Raw genomic sequence first — 17986 nt, forward strand, 5'->3', positions numbered from 1 at the left:
AGTTTAAAAAAAAGGTGAGACCAAAATGATGAGATCAAGATGACAGCAATCTGTAATAACAACAGCGTTGCAAATGTATTTCTTTACGAGCCCGTCTATTCAGGCTTGCAACTTTGTTGTAAGTGTTTTATTTAATTTTTACATGTAAAACATTTATAATGTATCATAAACTCATTAAAAAAAATAAGGCCTATTAAATAAGTAAATATTTAATGAGCAAGTGGTTTAGTACTATCAAATATTCATAAGCCCAGAAGTGCGTGAAGACTATAATTGTGGGCTTAAAAGGAACAAATTGGAGATATACCCTTGCGCTACGTAAATTATGAATTATATGAGTTACTAACAAAAAAGCGTTGAACTCATTTTAAAAACTCACCTTATGTTGCACAGCTATGGCGCGCAAATCTTGCAACCATTTCTGCTCCTCGAAATTTGCCAACTGATTATTATTTGAATTATCATCTGCATTTTGTTGTTGTTCATCCAGTGAGCGCTCCAAAACAGGGTCATAATATTTTAAACGATCAGCAAACTCATAAATCTTTGCAGCAAAAAAGGAAGTGTAAAAGAGTAAAGTTGAATATTTGTTTTGATTTTTCATTTCGTTAAAAATGTATGTCTTAAATGCCAAAAGTAAGCTCACCTTATTTATGAAGCTTAGCTCATATTTGCTTGGATCACGTTGTATATGCAACGCAATTTGTTCGAAATACATTAAACTACGTAGATGATAGCCATAGTCAAGTAGGCGTGTGGCCAGCAGATATTTATAAGGCTAGAAAATGATTTAGATATTGATGACTAGATGCTAAAGGGGAGAAAAAAAGTTAGAGATTACCTGAAACTCTACTAATGAAAATTTCTCATCATTCAATGAGCAAGCATACTCATAAATCTCGGTCATAATAATGGCTTCATTTGTGGCAAAATCATTGAAAGTTTTATAATGCGACGTACCAAGCAAAACGAGTCTGAAAAAAAATTTTATGAAATCAGATATTTTTTCAAGAATAATATTCTACTATGAAACCTTTTAAACAAAATAGTCTAGGCTTTAAACTTACTTTGGCAAATGCTGCTGTAACGTGCTCTCTTGCGTAGCGAACTCCTGATAACGCCCGAAGCCCACCTGTGCCATGAGATAACAAAAATGTGCCGCAAATAAATCACCACGATTCAACAACGAATCACCAAGTGTTGTTATAGATTTACGATCCAATTCTGGTTTTTGTGACGTATTCGATAGTATCATTGAAAGATGTGGGCGCCAGTCACCCCATTTCTCATCTTGCACGCTTGTCACGCTAGAGGGCTGACGGCCGCTCATTAGCTGGTAAAGCGTTTGCAAAGGATCGTTCAAGGATAGCTTATTAGCAAACTTCATCATAACATTTGCATGTGAGCGCCGATCGACCTTGGAGGCTAGAAAAAGTGCATGACCCCACAAATTGTTATCAGTGGCCCAATCGAGTGCCTCATTAACATTGCCATAAAGCAAATAGTTGCGAAACTTTTCAGTTATCTCAACTTCACTAAGAGTTGGTGTATGGCAGATATTAGTTGTAGATTTTGGCGTTTGCTTCATAGCTGTAGCATTTATATCGGTTTCATGTATTACTACATCTTCGGACTTACGCTGCTCTGCAGCGGTTAATTCAATTTGTTCCACTTCTGCTTCATCGCTGCTGAGCGAAGATACATTTCCATCGCTATTTTCAATTTGATAGGGAAATTGTTGTTGATTCTTCAAAAGTAACTCAGCTATATCCGTGCCAACGACCATCTATGAGTGAGTGAAAATAAAAACAAAATTTAATTTTTGGCACACCAACTTTCAATTCCAAACAACAAAACTTACGCCATTTTGACGCAGCAATAAAATCAATAAATTCCACATTAACGTGTAGGATCCACGATATTTCTCAATATTATTGCACACCAGCTGCTTGGCATATATAGTGGTCTCCATGGGTCCCATACGTATTTGCTCTTCGCAGAATTCAATAATTGTTTTCTTATGTGTAAGACCACGTACCAACGGACCAGGGTAAGCCTGGAAAAGTTGGCGCGTCGCATCGTTAGCGCCCAATCGATGCAATTTAACAATATTACTAATAGCACCATGCGAGGTGTATTTCGGTTTAACGGTAACAATTATACCGGCCGATAACGTAACGATTGTGTGTTCGTTGACGAATTTACGTGGTGTGAGTCGTTGTGGATCGGATTCGGCAATGGCATCAGCATCGCGCAACGACAAATGACCAGATCTAAATCAGAGATGAGTAAAATTATAAATTAGTAAACCTTGCAGAAAAAGTTGTCGAATATTAATATGACAAGACATTTATATAATCTGAAAGTAATCGAATCTTAAATTAAAGGAAATTGTAAGCAAGAAAAGGAAAACAAATTTAAAACTAGAAGCATATATTACATTTTTTAAATTTGTATTGTTGCACATGCGCATAATTCTGTATTCATAAGCAAAAATCGCCCAAGTCCCATAAAAAAAGATAAGACTCAGTCAATTATTGCTTGTGACCACAGAATGAAGAACATGTATCTGTCTTAAAATCATGCATTTACTAAAAGATTTGAAATTATGAAATATGTAGATTTGAACCTTGAACAAAAAGACACTTGATTGTATTATAGAGCTAACAACGAAGCGCACTGTCTAAAGATTTATAGTTCCTTTAACCTTTTTGATGCAGTGACGGTTTATCACAAATTTCTGTTGTCTGAAATATAAGAAGTTTTTTCCAAGAATCACATCTGACCTATTGAATATAAAAAATGTTACCAATTGTTTGCGAAGTACGAACCGTAAGTTGCATGTTTAGCTCAAAAACGCTGAATTCTGGACACTCTTTGCAGTAGGAAAAAAATTTTGTTTTTTTTTTTTCGAAAATCGAATTACTTCGAATTCGAATTTTTTGAATCACTGATTTGACCAAAAATATAATTTCAAATAATAATCTGCTCTGCTTTTTTTTTTAGAAAAATTTTATTCAATCCTCTGAGCACATTAAAAACGCTGAAATCTTCAGACTTTATGTAGTTGAAGAACAAATTTCGATTTTTTTTAACTTCGAATTCATTTTTTCTAATTTAAGTTCAAATCTTTCTATCATTGCTTAATCCTTTCTTTTACATGACAATTTTTTTTTCACTTTTCGAAGAGTTATTAGTTGTTTTGTTAACTCAGTTCAAAAAATCAATTCGCAGCACAAAAAACAATGAAACAAGATATATTTTTTGAAAGTATATAGTTTATCAGATTGGATTTTCAGCCCTTTCAGCATACGGCTAATTCACGTTTTTATTTAAAATTGCTAAAGTTTCTCTGCTCTTTACATGCGAAAGAGCACTTTCGTTTTTTTCGAACTACAAGTATATTTTTCTGAATTTTTTCAAACTGAAAACACAATCTAAAGTGACTTATTATCTTTCCTTACTTCACGCTTAACTATTTAAATAGTTTGGACTGCAAAGAGACTTGCCTACAAAAAATTATGGGATAAAATTGTTGAACTGAACAAAAAAAAACTTTTCTTATATTTTTTATACGCCTACTTAGAGGTCCAAGTTCAAAAATGCACTTTCTTCTAAAATAAAATGCCTTGATTTGCAGAAATGTGCTCTAGACTACGAAATACAAAAATTCTGGTAATTTACACTTTAAAATTTTTTTTCGAATAAAAGCTAATTATTTGTAACCAAAAAAAAAAAATACCGATTTTTCGAAGTTGTTCGAATTGAGAATTTGTAATATACACATAATCTATATTCAGAGCTGCTCAACCCCTCCCTATACACTTACAGCACAAAAGTTTTTGTTTTGCCCTGAAGAATAGTTAGGCACAGATACAAAATCACACTTTGAATATACATACAAAAAATTCATAGCACTCCCATATGCCCTCACATATGTATAAATTCGATTCACATGAAAGTGTCTGAATTTCATATGAAAGTGCAAAGAAGAAGCACTTCTATATGAATCCAAGGCACTTCGGTATGATATTCAAATTTACACTAACAAATTGACAACCAAAAAATTTTAGAAAATATTGTAGCACTGAGAAAAATCTTAATTCACAATTTATTCATTAAGGGGACTATCAAAAACTTTAAACATTTAAAAAAAAATTTTGTTTTTCAATTTAAAAAAGTTTTCGTGTACATCTAATTTTGTATATGTCTTGTGATTTGCACAATATAAAAATGTTTGAACAGCCCTGATTATATGTATGGAAAAAATTAAGTCTGACTTAAGATCATAGATATTAAATTAACTATATATTTTATTTTAAACATGCAATTTAGCAAAACTCATTTTTTTCTTAAATAGAAACAAATGTTGAAAATGTGCCTTGGGTTCGATCACTTACTTCATGTATATTTCAACAAATTAAAAAAAAAAAAAACAAATGCTACGCAATGAGCGATACATTTTTGTTAAGGTATTCACTCAGGGCACAATTCGTTCGAAGAAATCCTTTACCCATCTGGGGTCTTATTCTGTAACTATATTCAAAAGGAAATGCGAAAATGTGAAAACTAAAAACAAACGGAAAAAATATTTAAATAATTTCAAATTATCAATACTAGGGATGCTCACAGTCTTCATTTTGGTAATTTTCACATTTAACCATTTTTAACATTAAAAAAAGTAACTGTGAGTACCCTAATAGTAACAAGTAAGGAAGGCTAAGTTCGGGTGTAACCGAACATTACATACTCAGCTGAGAGCTATGGAGACAAAATAAGGGAAAATCTCCATGTAGGGAAATTTACCTAGGGTAACGCTGTAATGTGTTTGAATGACATGTGTATCAAATGGAAGGTATTAAAGAGTATTTTAAGAGGGAGTGGGCCATAGTTCTATAGGTGGACGCCATTTAGGGATATCGCCATAAAGGTGGACCAGGGGTGACTCTAGAATGTGTGTTGTACGATATGGGTATCAGATAAAAGGTGTTAATGAGTATTTTAAAAGGGAGTGTGCCTTAGTTCTATGGGTGGACGCCTTTTCGAGATATCGCCATAAAAGTGGACCAGGGGTGACTCTAGACCTTGTTTGTACGATATGGGTATCAAATGAAGGGTGTTAATGAGTATTTTAAAAGCGCGTGGACCTTAGTTCTATAGGTGAACGCCTTTTCGAGATATCGCCATAAAGGTGGGCCAGGGGTGGCTCTAGAATTTGTTTGTACGATATGGGTATCAGATTATAGGTATTAATGAGGGTTTTAAAAGGGAGTGGTGGTAGTTGTATATGTGAAGGCGTTTTCGAGATATCGCCAAAATGTGGACCAGGGTGACCCAGAACATCATCTGTCGGGTACCGCTAATTTATTTATATATGTAATACCACGAATAGTATTCCTGCCAAGATTCCAAGGGCTTTTGATTTCGCCCTGCATAAATTTTTCATTTTCTTCTACTTGATACAACAATTGTTTGCGAACATTTTACAAAGTTTTTTTCTAAAGTTATATTTTGCGTCAATAAACCAATTCAATTACCATGTTTCATCCCTTTTTTCGTATTTGGTATAAAATTATGGCATTTTTTTCATTTTTTGTAATTTTCGATATCGGAAAAGTGGGCGCGGTCAGAGTCGGATTTCGGCCATTTTTTATATCAATACAAAGTGAGTTCAGATAAGTACGTGAACTGAGTTTAGTAAAGATATATCGATTTTTACTCAAGTTATCGTGTTAACGATAACTGTGTATAAAAACTGGGTGTGGCTTCAACCTTTTTCACAGAAAACAGTTAACGTCGTAGAATCTAAGCCCCTACCAAATTTCACAAGGATTGGTTGATTTTTGTTCTACTTATGGCATTAAAAGTATTCTAGACAAATTAAATGAAACAGGGCGGAGCCACGCCCGTTTTGAAATTTTCTTTTATTTTTGTATTTTGTTGCACCATATCATTACTGGAGTTGAATGTTCACATAATTTACTTATATACTGTAAAGATATAAAATTTTTTGTTAAAATTTTACTTTAAAAAAAAATTTTTTTTTAAGTGGGCGTGGTCGCTCTCCGATTTTGCTAATTTTTATTAAGCATACATATAGTAATAGGAGTAACGTTCCTGCCAAATTTCATCATCATATCTTCAACGACTGCCAAATTACAGCTTGCATAACTTTTAAATTACCTTCTTTTAAAAGTGGGCGGTGCCACGCCCATTGTCCAAAATTTTACTAATTTTCTATTCTGCGTCATAAGTTCAACTCACATAGCAAGTTTCATCGTTTTATCCGTCTTTGGTAATGAATTATCGCACTTTTTCGGTTTTTCGAAATTTTCGATATCGAAAAAGTGGGCGTGGTTATAGTCCGATATCGTTCGTTTTAAATAGCGATCTGAGATGAGCTCCCAGGAACCTACATACCAAATTTCATCAAGATACCTCACAATTTACTCAAGTTATCGTGTTAACGGCGGACGGACGGACATGGCTCAATCAATTTTTTTTTCGATACCGATGATTTTGATATATGGAAGTCTATATCTATCTCAATTACTTTATACCTGTACAACCAACCGTTATCCAATCAAAGTTAATATACTCTGTGAGCTCTGCTCAACTGAGTATAAAAATAAAGAAAGGCCCAATTTCGCTGCTTTTACAGGGTGCCGAAAATGAATTTTTTATATTTTTTGAATTCTTTATAAGGTAAGTGTTCAAACCGGGTGGGCAAATTTTCAACATTTTTTATTACACTCATACAACGTAATACGCTTTCATGTACACGTCTACAAAAACATATATAAATATATACATAATTTTAATTATATTAATTTAAAAAAAAGTAAATAGGCCATTGGAAAATTTAAAACACCCTTCGGGAAAAATTTGTCTAAAATCAATGTGAATTTCAAGAACCAAATCTCAAAAAACTTTTCGAGAAAGATTTACGAACATTACGAATTTTATTTTTGTACTTTTTACTTGTACTTTTTGAAACTAAAATTGTTTGATCTACAACACTGTATGCTCGAAAATGTTCAGAGAACTACAAAAATAAAATTCGTAATGTTCGTAAATCTTTCTCGAAAAGTTTTTTGAGGTTTGGTTTGCATAGTTCCAGTTATGAAATTAATGGAATTTTACTGTTAAAATTCGAAAATAAAATAGGCGAAATTTAATCGACGAAATTTGACAAACATTGAATCAACTTAAATCTTCTGCGTTTCGAGATTTAATTTTGTATGATAAAACTTGCAAAATTTTGCGTTAAGTCCTTTCATATGTCTAAATCTCGAATAAAGCTCTAAGTGGAGATTGCTATAAGAAGTCATAGTATAGTAGTTAGCTTCTTTGCCACGGTTTAATTGAGTTTTTAGCTTAACATTTTTTTTCGCCTCTGCATGGGTTAATGTCGAAAGGATTCGCTTAATACAAATTGACCTACACTAATATACATAAATGAATGCATACATGAAGATAGTAAATGAATACTCATACATTTAACAGAAAGTTTTGCCAAAATTAATTAATTTAATATCGTCCCTGTGACAAGAAAAATAATTAGATGTTTTTCAGTTATTGATTAAGGAGCTGAAATTTTGTTTAGATCGTTTATACTTAGTACTTTCAGCGCACGACAGCTTTTGATTACTTTTAAACCAAAAGATATATCAAAAAATGGTCAAAGCAGAAATAAAGATAATATGTATTATGTATCTTATATAAATAATTGGAGAAAATAATGTTATGACTATTGGCACAGCGACGATATAATCCATTATAATATCGCATACCAAGTTTTAAATAACGTTAACTCAAAAAACATATTTTCCGAAAAATGTGAAAAACTCATAGCCACAGTCAATTGCGCTCTTTCAGGTTTATCAAGATTTTTCTCCCTCAAAACAAACACATTTTGAGTTACCTCTATTAAGAGCTAGGTATGCGATATATATACATAAGAAATATTTACTTATTTTTATGCAAATATAAAATATGCAATTATGTAATGCCACTAAAACTAGTTTGCAAATATTTACCAAAGCCAAACAGTTTGTACACAGAAAAGCCAATAAAGTAGTTCAACCCACAATGAATAGATATGATTAATGGGTATTCACAGTGTAATTAAATGTGCAAGTAAGTAGTATGCAGTTTTCTTTAGAACCCAAGCAGGAAAAATATGCATGGAAAAGTGTTTAATATGAATAATTTGTGTATGATGTAAGGAAAATCGTTTAATCAATACTTATTATGGAGCTCAAAAACCATTAAGCAAAGCCACTGAAGATGACATATAAACTGTCTGAAAGTCGAACAAGTGTAGTGAAATTTTGATTTCTGGAACTACTTCACAGGAAGTGTTCAATTTTGGAATTTTTTCTGTTCATGAGAAGTTTTCCATATGTGGAACGACTTGTTTGTTGAGTGAACTATATGTATGTTTTTTTTTTTATTGTAAGCGAACTTTATTGAGCAAAATTCATTTTTCAAACGAAATATTCAACCCTTTCACATACAACTTGCACACACAACCCACTGTGAATACCCTAAAAAAGTGTATGTAATTATTTTCTCGAATGTCTTCTATTTTTACTAGCAAAACGAAAATAGAAAATAGTAGTTGAAGTAGTAGTAGTAGTTGTAAAGTTGTTGCATGGCAGCACCTGGACTCTGCATAATCGGAGCGCGCATAGTAAGCACCAGCAATTCCGCCAACGCCTGCATAATATGCCGTCAAACCACTAACACCACCGCCACCACCACCAATGCTGCTGCCGATTTGTGATAAATTGCTTGTAGAGCGTGCTGTGTGCAATACTTCAGCTTTACTGTCATCTAGCATAGTTGAATTTAGCGACATATTCGTATGTTGTTGCTGGCTGTAAATCATGTTTTGTTGCGTATGCATATGTCGCTGTTGCAAATGACGATGATATTCATTGGCTTGTGATATGTATGCATGTGTATACCTAAAGTTGATTGGATGGATGATTTGCATATTGAATTTCAACAATTTATTTGCTTATAATTTTCATCTTTTTTTCAAACTCAATTTATGTATTTTTTTTTATTCTCCGTTTTATTGCGTATTTTGCTCTAAATAGTAATTATTTTTTTTTAGTAATTACAAATGTATGACAACCACGTAAGGTTGAGTGCTTTTTTTAATTAGTTAGTAACACAATTACGGGTTTCAGATAGGTTTTAGATACTACAAATAAGCCACACTCGCACACATTCATACAGACATACAACACTAAGTTAAAGGGATCAATATTTGAATACTTTCACTTCCTTCGCTTTATGTGAGCAATATTTATAGCATACTTTTAGGAGCTGTTAAACATACTTTTCTTGCAGCCCTAAATGCACCATCACATAAGATTTTTGATGCAGCATCGTGCGTTGACAGATGAATAGATTGCACGTATTTGCATGGAGAGCGACAAACAGCGCATCAGCAGCGCCATATGACACGAAAAAATAGCCTTCCAACTTTTTTTGCAAACCAAACACAGGAAGAAGAATTTTACACGTGTCTTGGTTATGAGCGCTTTCAGACTTTGCAAGTGTAACTATTTTTCCCACTCGTTGGTACTTTTATAACATTTTTCACAATTAAAAACTGCATTTTAACAATGAATAGGAGCCGAAATATGTTAGCAAGTGTCTTTTTAGTATAGTGAGAGTGTTTATAAATGTGGTTCGAAAAAATTTTTTGTGTGAATTGGCAAGCCGTAATAAATTCCAACTGCTAAGTCTCAAGTTCTTTTATATTTATAAACTCAATATCTTGCGCGATTGTGACGATGTGCGCTTTTGCATCAAAACTCATGAACATGGGAAATTTCATTGTGACACGGCCATAAGTTTTAATGTACTGTGATATGTTCCTAAAAGAATGCAACGAGTTTTCAAAGTAAATAGGGAATAATAAAATATTTGCACATCAACCAGCCTTTGTTAAGGATGAAGACTAGAGTGGAAGCGAGAAGCATTGCTATAATAGGACGCGAGAAGCATTGCTATAATATAAGAAAAGGAAGCTATGGAAAACTAGAATTACTTATCGCCTAGCATAGCTTATAGCGCGCAGTCTGCCGTCAACCTTTGGTTCAAACGAAAAAAGTTCTAGTCTGGATTAAGTTGATAGTAAGAGAGTGTAGATGCTTTTATGTATCGATAGTGGAAGGAAAGTTGTAATAAAAAACGGTTAGGCAAAGATTTTGGGACTTTTAATACAAATTATTGTACTTTTTCTTGTAAATTAGTTATTGTTAGGCATGCAGTAGCGAGCACGAAAATAGCAATTCAATTTATTTATTACGTTCTTATTTTCGATGATTTAACTGAAATTATGCAAACCCATCTCAAAAACATGTTCGTAAAAATTCGAAACAAATTTCACGAAAATTTCGAACTTATTATCTAGAGTTCTCTAATCCAATTTTAGTTCAAAAAAAGACAAGTTATAGGTTTCTCAAAACTTGTATTGAATCTTGGCAATTTTTTTTCCGAAGGGTGTTTTGGATTTTCTTTCATAGCTTAATTTTTTACATGTAGCAAATTCTGAGACACCCTTCAAAAAAAATTTTGTTAAAAATTTATGCGAGTTTTCAGAGACCCATGACTTGTACTTTGTTAAAATGAAATTGATTGGGTCAAAAAACTGCATACTCAAAAATATACAAAAAATACTAAATAATTTTGTTTAATGCTTTAAGATTGGTAGTTTCAGTTACAAAATTAATAGAACTTTGCTTAAGCTATCGAAAATAAAAAAGAACAGTTTAATTGATGAAATTTGATTTTAAAAAAGTTGCCACTGCTATTTTCATATTCGCAGCTGTATATGTATGTATTATTGACTGCATATTAGGTATTTCGTGCATTTTTCTATGGTTAAATTAGTGCGGAAATCAACTCGGGTTATAAAAAATTTTAGTTTAATACATCAGAAAAATGCATTTCCCTATAACATATGAAAACAAGTCGAAGACTAAAGACCGCCGCCTGAATTTTTTTTACACAAAAAATTTACGAGATTTACCTTTTTTCTCTGATCCATATAATTAATATAAAAATGTTACATACTACAGAATAAATACAAATTAAAGAAAACGAAGATAATGATATCTGATTAACAAAAAACAAAGTGTTAAAATAACATACGTAAGCATAAAGTAAAAACAGCTTTAAAGAAACTGATTATCACGAAAAACAATTGACGTTCTACATCTATAAGCTCTGTAAACACAGCTACAACTACTTCCTACTCATCTAATTAAACTATTACCAAGAGATACCTACAAAGTTTTCAAAATTTCAAATATTGTAAATCAAAGCTTAGTAATTCAATGATAAAGAAAACAAAAACAAAATAAAAAGTAAATCCATCATGGAACGCGAAAATAGCAGCGGCATTTTTTTTTTTTTTTTTTTGTTGCAAATTTCTTCAATTACATTCTTCTTTTTACTATTTTCGTTTATTTTAGGAAAAAACGTTCATCATTTGTGTAGCGGAAACTAGTATGCAAACCAATCTCAAAAACGTTTTGAAAAATCTTGAATTTTTATTCAAAGCCTTATTTTTTAAAAGCAAAACGATCTGAGAAACCCTTTGGAAAAAAAATTGTCAAAAATCAATGCGAATTTCGAGAGACCCATTACTGATACTTGCCCTGAAGGGAGTCGTACTAGTTCCAAACTAGCGCAGAACTATCTCATTAAGAGACGAGTACTAGCTCTAATTTTGTCCGCTCGAAATGGCAATTGTCCCCATTTTGCAGACGTTTTCAACGCGTTCTTAATTGGTACGGTCGTAGAGGGTTCTAAAATGGACGCTGCCTTTAAAAAATCAATTAAAAATAAAATAAATGTAAGGCGCGATAACCTCCGAAGAGATCTAAGGCCGAGCTTCTCTTCCAATTTGCGTCGTGCTCCTCTTGATTTTCCTTACAAATTGGCCGGACGGGACCTACATGTTTTATGCCGACTCCGAACGGCATCTGCGAGGCAGATGAGTTTTCACTGAGAGCTTTTCATGGCAGAAATACACCCGGAGCGCTTGCCAAACACTGCCGAGGGGCGACCAGCTTAGAAAAATTTTCTTCTAATTGAAAAACCTTATTTCTAAAATTTTGATGTTGCTTTACCCGGGAGTTGAACACAGGGCATACGGTGCGATAGGCGGAGCACGCTACCATCACACCACGGTGGCCGCCACGGTGTTACATACTACAGAATAAATACAAATTAAAGAAAACGAAGATAATGATGTCTGATTAACAAAAAACAAAGTGTTAAAATAACATACGTAAGCATAAAGTAAAAACAGCTTTAAAGAAACTGATTATCACGAAAAACAATTGACGTTCTACATCTATAATCTCTGTAAACACAGCTACAACTACTTCCTACTCATCTAATTAAACTATTACCAAGAGATACCTACAAAGTTTTCAAAATTTTAAATATTGTAAATCAAAGCTTAGTAATTCAATGATAAAGAAAACAAAAACAAAATAAAAAGTAAATCCATCATGGAACGCGAAAATAGCAGCGGCATTTTTTTTTTTTTTTTTGCAAATTTCTTCAATTACATTCTTCTTTTTACTATTTTCGTTTATTTTAGGAAAAAACGTTCATCATTTGTGTGTCGGAAACTAGTATGCAAACCAATCTCAAAAACGTTTTGAAAAATCTTGAATTTTTATTCAAAGCCTTATTTTTTAAAAGCAAAACGATCTGAGAAACCCTTTGGAAAAAAAATTGTCAAAAATCAATGCGAATTTCGAGAGACCCATTACTGATACTTGCCCTGAAGGGAGTCGTACTAGTTCCAAACTAGCGCAGAACTATCTCATTAAGAGACGAGTACTAGCTCTAATTTTGTCCGCTCGAAATGGCAATTGTCCCCATTTTGCAGACGTTTTCAACGCGTTCTTAATTGGTACGGTTGTAGAGGGTTCTAAAATGGACGCTGTCTTTAAAAAATCAATTAAAAATAAAATAAATGTAAGGCGCGATAACCTCCGAAGAGATCTAAGGCCGAGCTTCTCTTCCAATTTGCGTCGTGCTCCTCTTGATTTTCCCTACAAATTGGCCGGACGGGACCTACATGTTTTATACCGACTCCGAACGGTATCTGCGAGGCAGATGAGTTTTCACTGAGAGCTTTTCATGGTAGAAATACACCCGGAGCGCTTGCCAAACACTGCCGAGGGGCGACCAGCTTAGAAAAATTTTCTTCTAATTGAAAAACCTTATTTCTAAAATTTTGATGTTGCTTTGCCCGGGGTGCGAAATCAAGGCATACGGTGTGATAGGCGGAGCACGCTACCATAACACCATGGTGGCAATTCATTTAACTCAGACTTTAGCGCTGTTGGTATAAGTATGACTACCAACTATTCCGCTCTGCATCCGAGTAGCACCAGTTCGGAAGTAGTCTTTAAAACTGTATTGCGAAACTGGTGCTTTGCGTGCATGACTGTCTCTTAATTTCGCTGCAGTATGCAATTCATACATTTTTTTTCATAAATTATCGAAATTTTAATAGAAGAATAAAGTTTATAAAATTTGAAAAAAAATGTCCACTGCTATTTTCGTGATCGCAACTGTTTATACATATTACGATTAGAGTAATCCACCCGTCTTATCGACCAAAGCACGAAACAAGATAATTTGCAATGACTTTGCAATTGTTGAAATAAAAAGGTTTTTACTTTAATACTTGTGACTGCATATAGTTTAATTTATGTTCTTATTATTATTTAAATCAAATGCAGAATGCTAGCAGACCTGCTTTGTGAACTGTCGAGTTTTTAAAATTAAGATAAGAAATACAAGATAATGATCATTAAATGATCATTAAATTCATTGTGAATTCATACAAGTGGCGAATGTTTGAAAACCCGTTCACAACGGCAAAAAGCCTATTAAATCACTGTTCGACTACTTGAATTATTTGCTCAATAGTTTTATTTGACCATTTTTTTTAAATGACTGGTATATTACTTTTTTACATATTTCAACATGTTTGCTTAACTGAATGCTCATATTTTCTCTAATAACAACACTTTAAAAATTCCCAAGAAAAGTTCGTATGAAACACAAATGGGCAGCTCATGGAAATTCAACTTCTTTACCACGGGAAAACAAACAAATCTCTCTATCATCCGCGATAGCCATTCTCCCTTTCAGATTATTTGATATTTACATAGGTATGCCAATGGAGGAATGAAAAGATTCACTTGTAGGAATTCACAATGATAAAATTATTCTTCGTGATGCACTGCTAGACGTGTTCCTTAATTTTAAGATTTGAAAACAATTAGATATCGAAAATTTCGAAAAACCGAAAAAGTGCGATAATTCATTACCAAAGATGGATAAAGCGATGAAACTTGGTGGGAGGGTTGACCTTATGACGCAGAATATAAGATTAGTAAAATTTTGGACAATGGGCATGGCACGGCCCTATTGCAAAAGGAGGTAATTTAATTTGCAAACTGTAATTTAGCAGTCGTTGAAGATTTCATGATGAAACTTGGCAGGAACGTTACTCCTATTACTATTATATATTCTATATAAAACTTAGCTAAATCGGATGACGAACACGCTCACTTTTAAAACACAAAATCCAATTTTAACAAAAAATTGAATATATTTACAGTAAATGAGTAAATTATGTCAACATTCAACTCCAGTAATGCTATGGTGCAACAATATACAAAAATGAAAGAAAATTTCAAAATGGACGTGGCTCCGAACTTTTTCATTTAATTCGTCTAGAATACTTTTAATGACATAAGTCGAACAAAAATATAAATTCTTGTGAAATTTGGTAAGTGCATAGCCTTTATGACGATAGCTGTTTTCTGTGAAAATGGGCGAAATCGGTTGAAGCCACGCCCAGTCGACACAGTGTTACACAGTCGACCTTCTGTTCTTCCGCTCGGCTCTTAATACGATAACTTGAGCAAAAAACCAAACTTAGTTCACGTACTTATATGAACTCACTTCATCTTGGTATAAAAAATGGGCGAAATCCGACACCGCCCACTTTTTCGATATCGAAAATTTCGAAAAATTAAAAAAAATGCCATAATTATATACCAAATACGAAAAAAGGGATGAAACATGGTTGTTGTTGTTGTTGATGAAACATGGTGATTGGATTGGTTTTTTAGACGCAAAATATGACTTTAGAAAAAACTTTGTTAAATGGGTGTGATACCTACCATATCAAGTAGAAGAAAATGAAAAAGTTCTGCAGGGCGAAATCAAAAGCCCTTGGAATCTGGAAGGATACTGTTCGTGGTATTACATATATAAATAAAATAACAGTGCCCGACAGATGATGTTCTGGGTCACCCTGGTCCACCTTTATGGCGATATCACGAAAAGGCGTTCACCCAAATCCCTTTTTAAAATACTCTTTAATACCTTTCATTTGATACCAATGTCATACAAACGCATTCCAGGGTTACCCTAGGTTCATTTTCCTACATGGTGATTTTCCCTTATTTGACAAAGGATGAAGGAAAATCTTTCAAAAAAATGTCACCCTTGGTCTACAATTTGGTCGATATTTCCCAAACGTATGTGATATGGAATTAAAAACCACTCAGCTGAGTATGTAATGTCCGGTTACACCCGAACTTAGCCTTCCTTACTTGTTTTTCCCTAACATCAATAACAAAAAATTGTGGAAAGCAATATAGCCTGTCTCCCTAATTAAATACATTTTTTTCATTTATCTTTTTTTCTTCATTTCTGTTCTATTTCTTAGTTATCATTTTATGTTTCATTATTCCCGTGTATAACGTATTTTTTCTTTCCTAGGATATTTTTTTTAGTTTGTGTTCAACGCATTTTTTTTTTGTAATGTACACTAAGAAAATAACGGTACATAGTAAGCTATGCTCAAAGTTTTTTTGTAAAATAAAATTTAAGTATGAGTCGTAATACAGCTAATTGAATGCAACATATTTTTAATTAACCCGTTTATTTCATTATTTTTAAGTGAGAATATGTTTAAAGGGAACAAGTTAGTATTCCATTAAAGATTAAAAGTGAAAATGATAAGAAGGTAGTAGTAATAGTAAAAGAACAGCAACAGTTACGGCAGAAACTCTACAAAAATAGAACTCAAACATATGTGCGCACTTCAAACACGCGTCAAGCTACATTTTTTCGCATAATTTTACATAAAGCAAAGCATAAACAAAACAAAAACGAAATATAGTTAAACTCTAATAAATTTTAAAACTCAACTAAAGCTTAATAACGCAAATTGGAAATCCAAACTGAAGTTATAACTTAAAACATTTAAAGAAAAAAAGAAAAATGTGTATTACAAAACATTTCAGCCAACTTACCGCTCTTTGTCGTTTTGCACTGAGCTGCGTCCGGAATGCACCGACTCACGCCCATCTGCAGTCACTGCTGCCAATGAGCTGCTATTTAAACTAGCATGATCGCCACTTGCTGTGGCATGCACACCACCCAAAGTCGCAGCTGTTGTTGCCGCCGCATGACCATAGTACTTTTTGTACCACTCTGAATATGCTTGCGGATTAGTGCGTGCCATTTGCTCATAGTAATATGAAGCGTATGGATCATAACCATACGATCCAGGCGCGTAACCATACATAGCGGCATGTCGTGGATCATAACGTGCTCGTTCCTTTTCCAAATCAATTTCGCGTGCATTACGCGAGCTTTGTTTACGATATTCTTCGTATTCGCGTGCGTCGCCGCGTTCGGCGCGCATTGATTTGTCGCCGGCGCCCGCCCGATGTCGCCGCTCAATTGTATCATAATCATTACCACGCTCAGGACGTGTACGTCGCTGCTCTCGTCGCTCATCTTCTACATATGTGCTACGGCGTGCTTCTCGTCCATCGTCGTTATTCTTATCGACCACGCTACGCTTGTTTGCGCCACGCGGACGACGATTGTAATCATCATATTCGCGTTCACTTCGATCGCTGCGCCCAGCGCGATCCTCATTGTGATGACGCGCACCGCTGCGCCGTGATTGCTCTTTACGCCGGCCCGTCACATCATCTACATTCTCTTCATATTGACGATTGTGACGCGTGCTACGGCGGAATGCATCCGATTTGCCGCTTTCGCGAACATAATACTTGTCACGCAATTTGTCGCGTTCGTGTTCATCACGTTTGTCACCGCCACCACGACGGCGCTTATCTTTAGCATATTCACGCTCTTCACGTTCACGATCACTGCGTACACTACCCTCACGATAGCCTCGTCGACGTTCACGATCTCGCTCGTTATCACGATCACTCGAATAGGGTTCAGTCCCGTCGAGTTCCAGATCATCACTTTCATAACGATCGGCAGAACTGCGTTGTTTATCGCGACGCTGATGACGGTCTGTCACTCTGCGTTCCAACTCGTCGTTCGAGTGTTTGCGCTGCTTGTTGATGCCGGTGTAACGCTCACCGTGATGGTGAAGATGCTGATTATCAGTCAATGGATCACTCTCATCATTGCCTGTCGAAGCGTTGGAGAGATCCTTAGATTTCATTTGGTGATGATGATGATGGTGATGCGTTGTATGGTGATGATGATGATGCCCCTCTTGACTCTCTGCAGCGACAGGTGCCGTTGGCTCAGCAGTGGCTGCTGCACCCTCCAAGGGGGGCTCATCGCGACTATTTCCCGGAAGAAGTGATTGGTGCAACTGTTGTTGATCTTCCAAATTTTCTCCATCCAGTTCGATTTCACGCCGCCCACTAGCAATTTGTGGCGGTGGCGGGATCGCATTAGTTTCTGGTGACATTTCAACGCCTGTAACAACCCGCGGTTCGTTATGGGCATTGCTTTCGCCGGGAACCAAATACAAATTACGATCTGTGGTAATATCAATAGTGTTGTTGTTGGAAGCAGATGTGGACGACGCTGTGAAACAAATATTGAAAATGCGTTATTTAACATCAAATATGGT

At 34.5% G+C, this 17986-nt stretch overlaps 1 protein-coding gene across 9 annotated transcripts in view; it reads right to left on the minus strand.

Annotated features, from left to right (window-relative positions):
- The window catches only part of LOC137249034 (uncharacterized), a 139067-nt gene that overhangs the window by 20327 nt on the left and 100754 nt on the right, over window positions 1–17986 (minus strand). For 8 of the 9 annotated variants that reach the window (XM_067780121.1, XM_067780117.1, XM_067780118.1 and 5 more), the window contains 7 exons: window positions 16389–17940; window positions 8667–8972; window positions 1862–2273; window positions 1068–1786; window positions 842–974; window positions 647–778; window positions 380–544 (listed from right to left, as the gene is read on the minus strand). In XM_067780121.1, the coding sequence (XP_067636222.1) occupies window positions 380–544; window positions 647–778; window positions 842–974; window positions 1068–1786; window positions 1862–2273; window positions 8667–8972; window positions 16389–17940 (3419 nt within the window). The remainder of the gene's footprint in view (window positions 1–379; window positions 545–646; window positions 779–841; window positions 975–1067; window positions 1787–1861; window positions 2274–8666; window positions 8973–16388; window positions 17941–17986) is intronic. The other variant, XM_067780123.1, reaches the window with a different exon arrangement.

Source organism: Eurosta solidaginis, chromosome 4 (genome assembly GCF_040869045.1).
Source record: "Eurosta solidaginis isolate ZX-2024a chromosome 4, ASM4086904v1, whole genome shotgun sequence".
Lineage (NCBI taxonomy): Eukaryota > Metazoa > Arthropoda > Insecta > Diptera > Tephritidae > Eurosta > Eurosta solidaginis.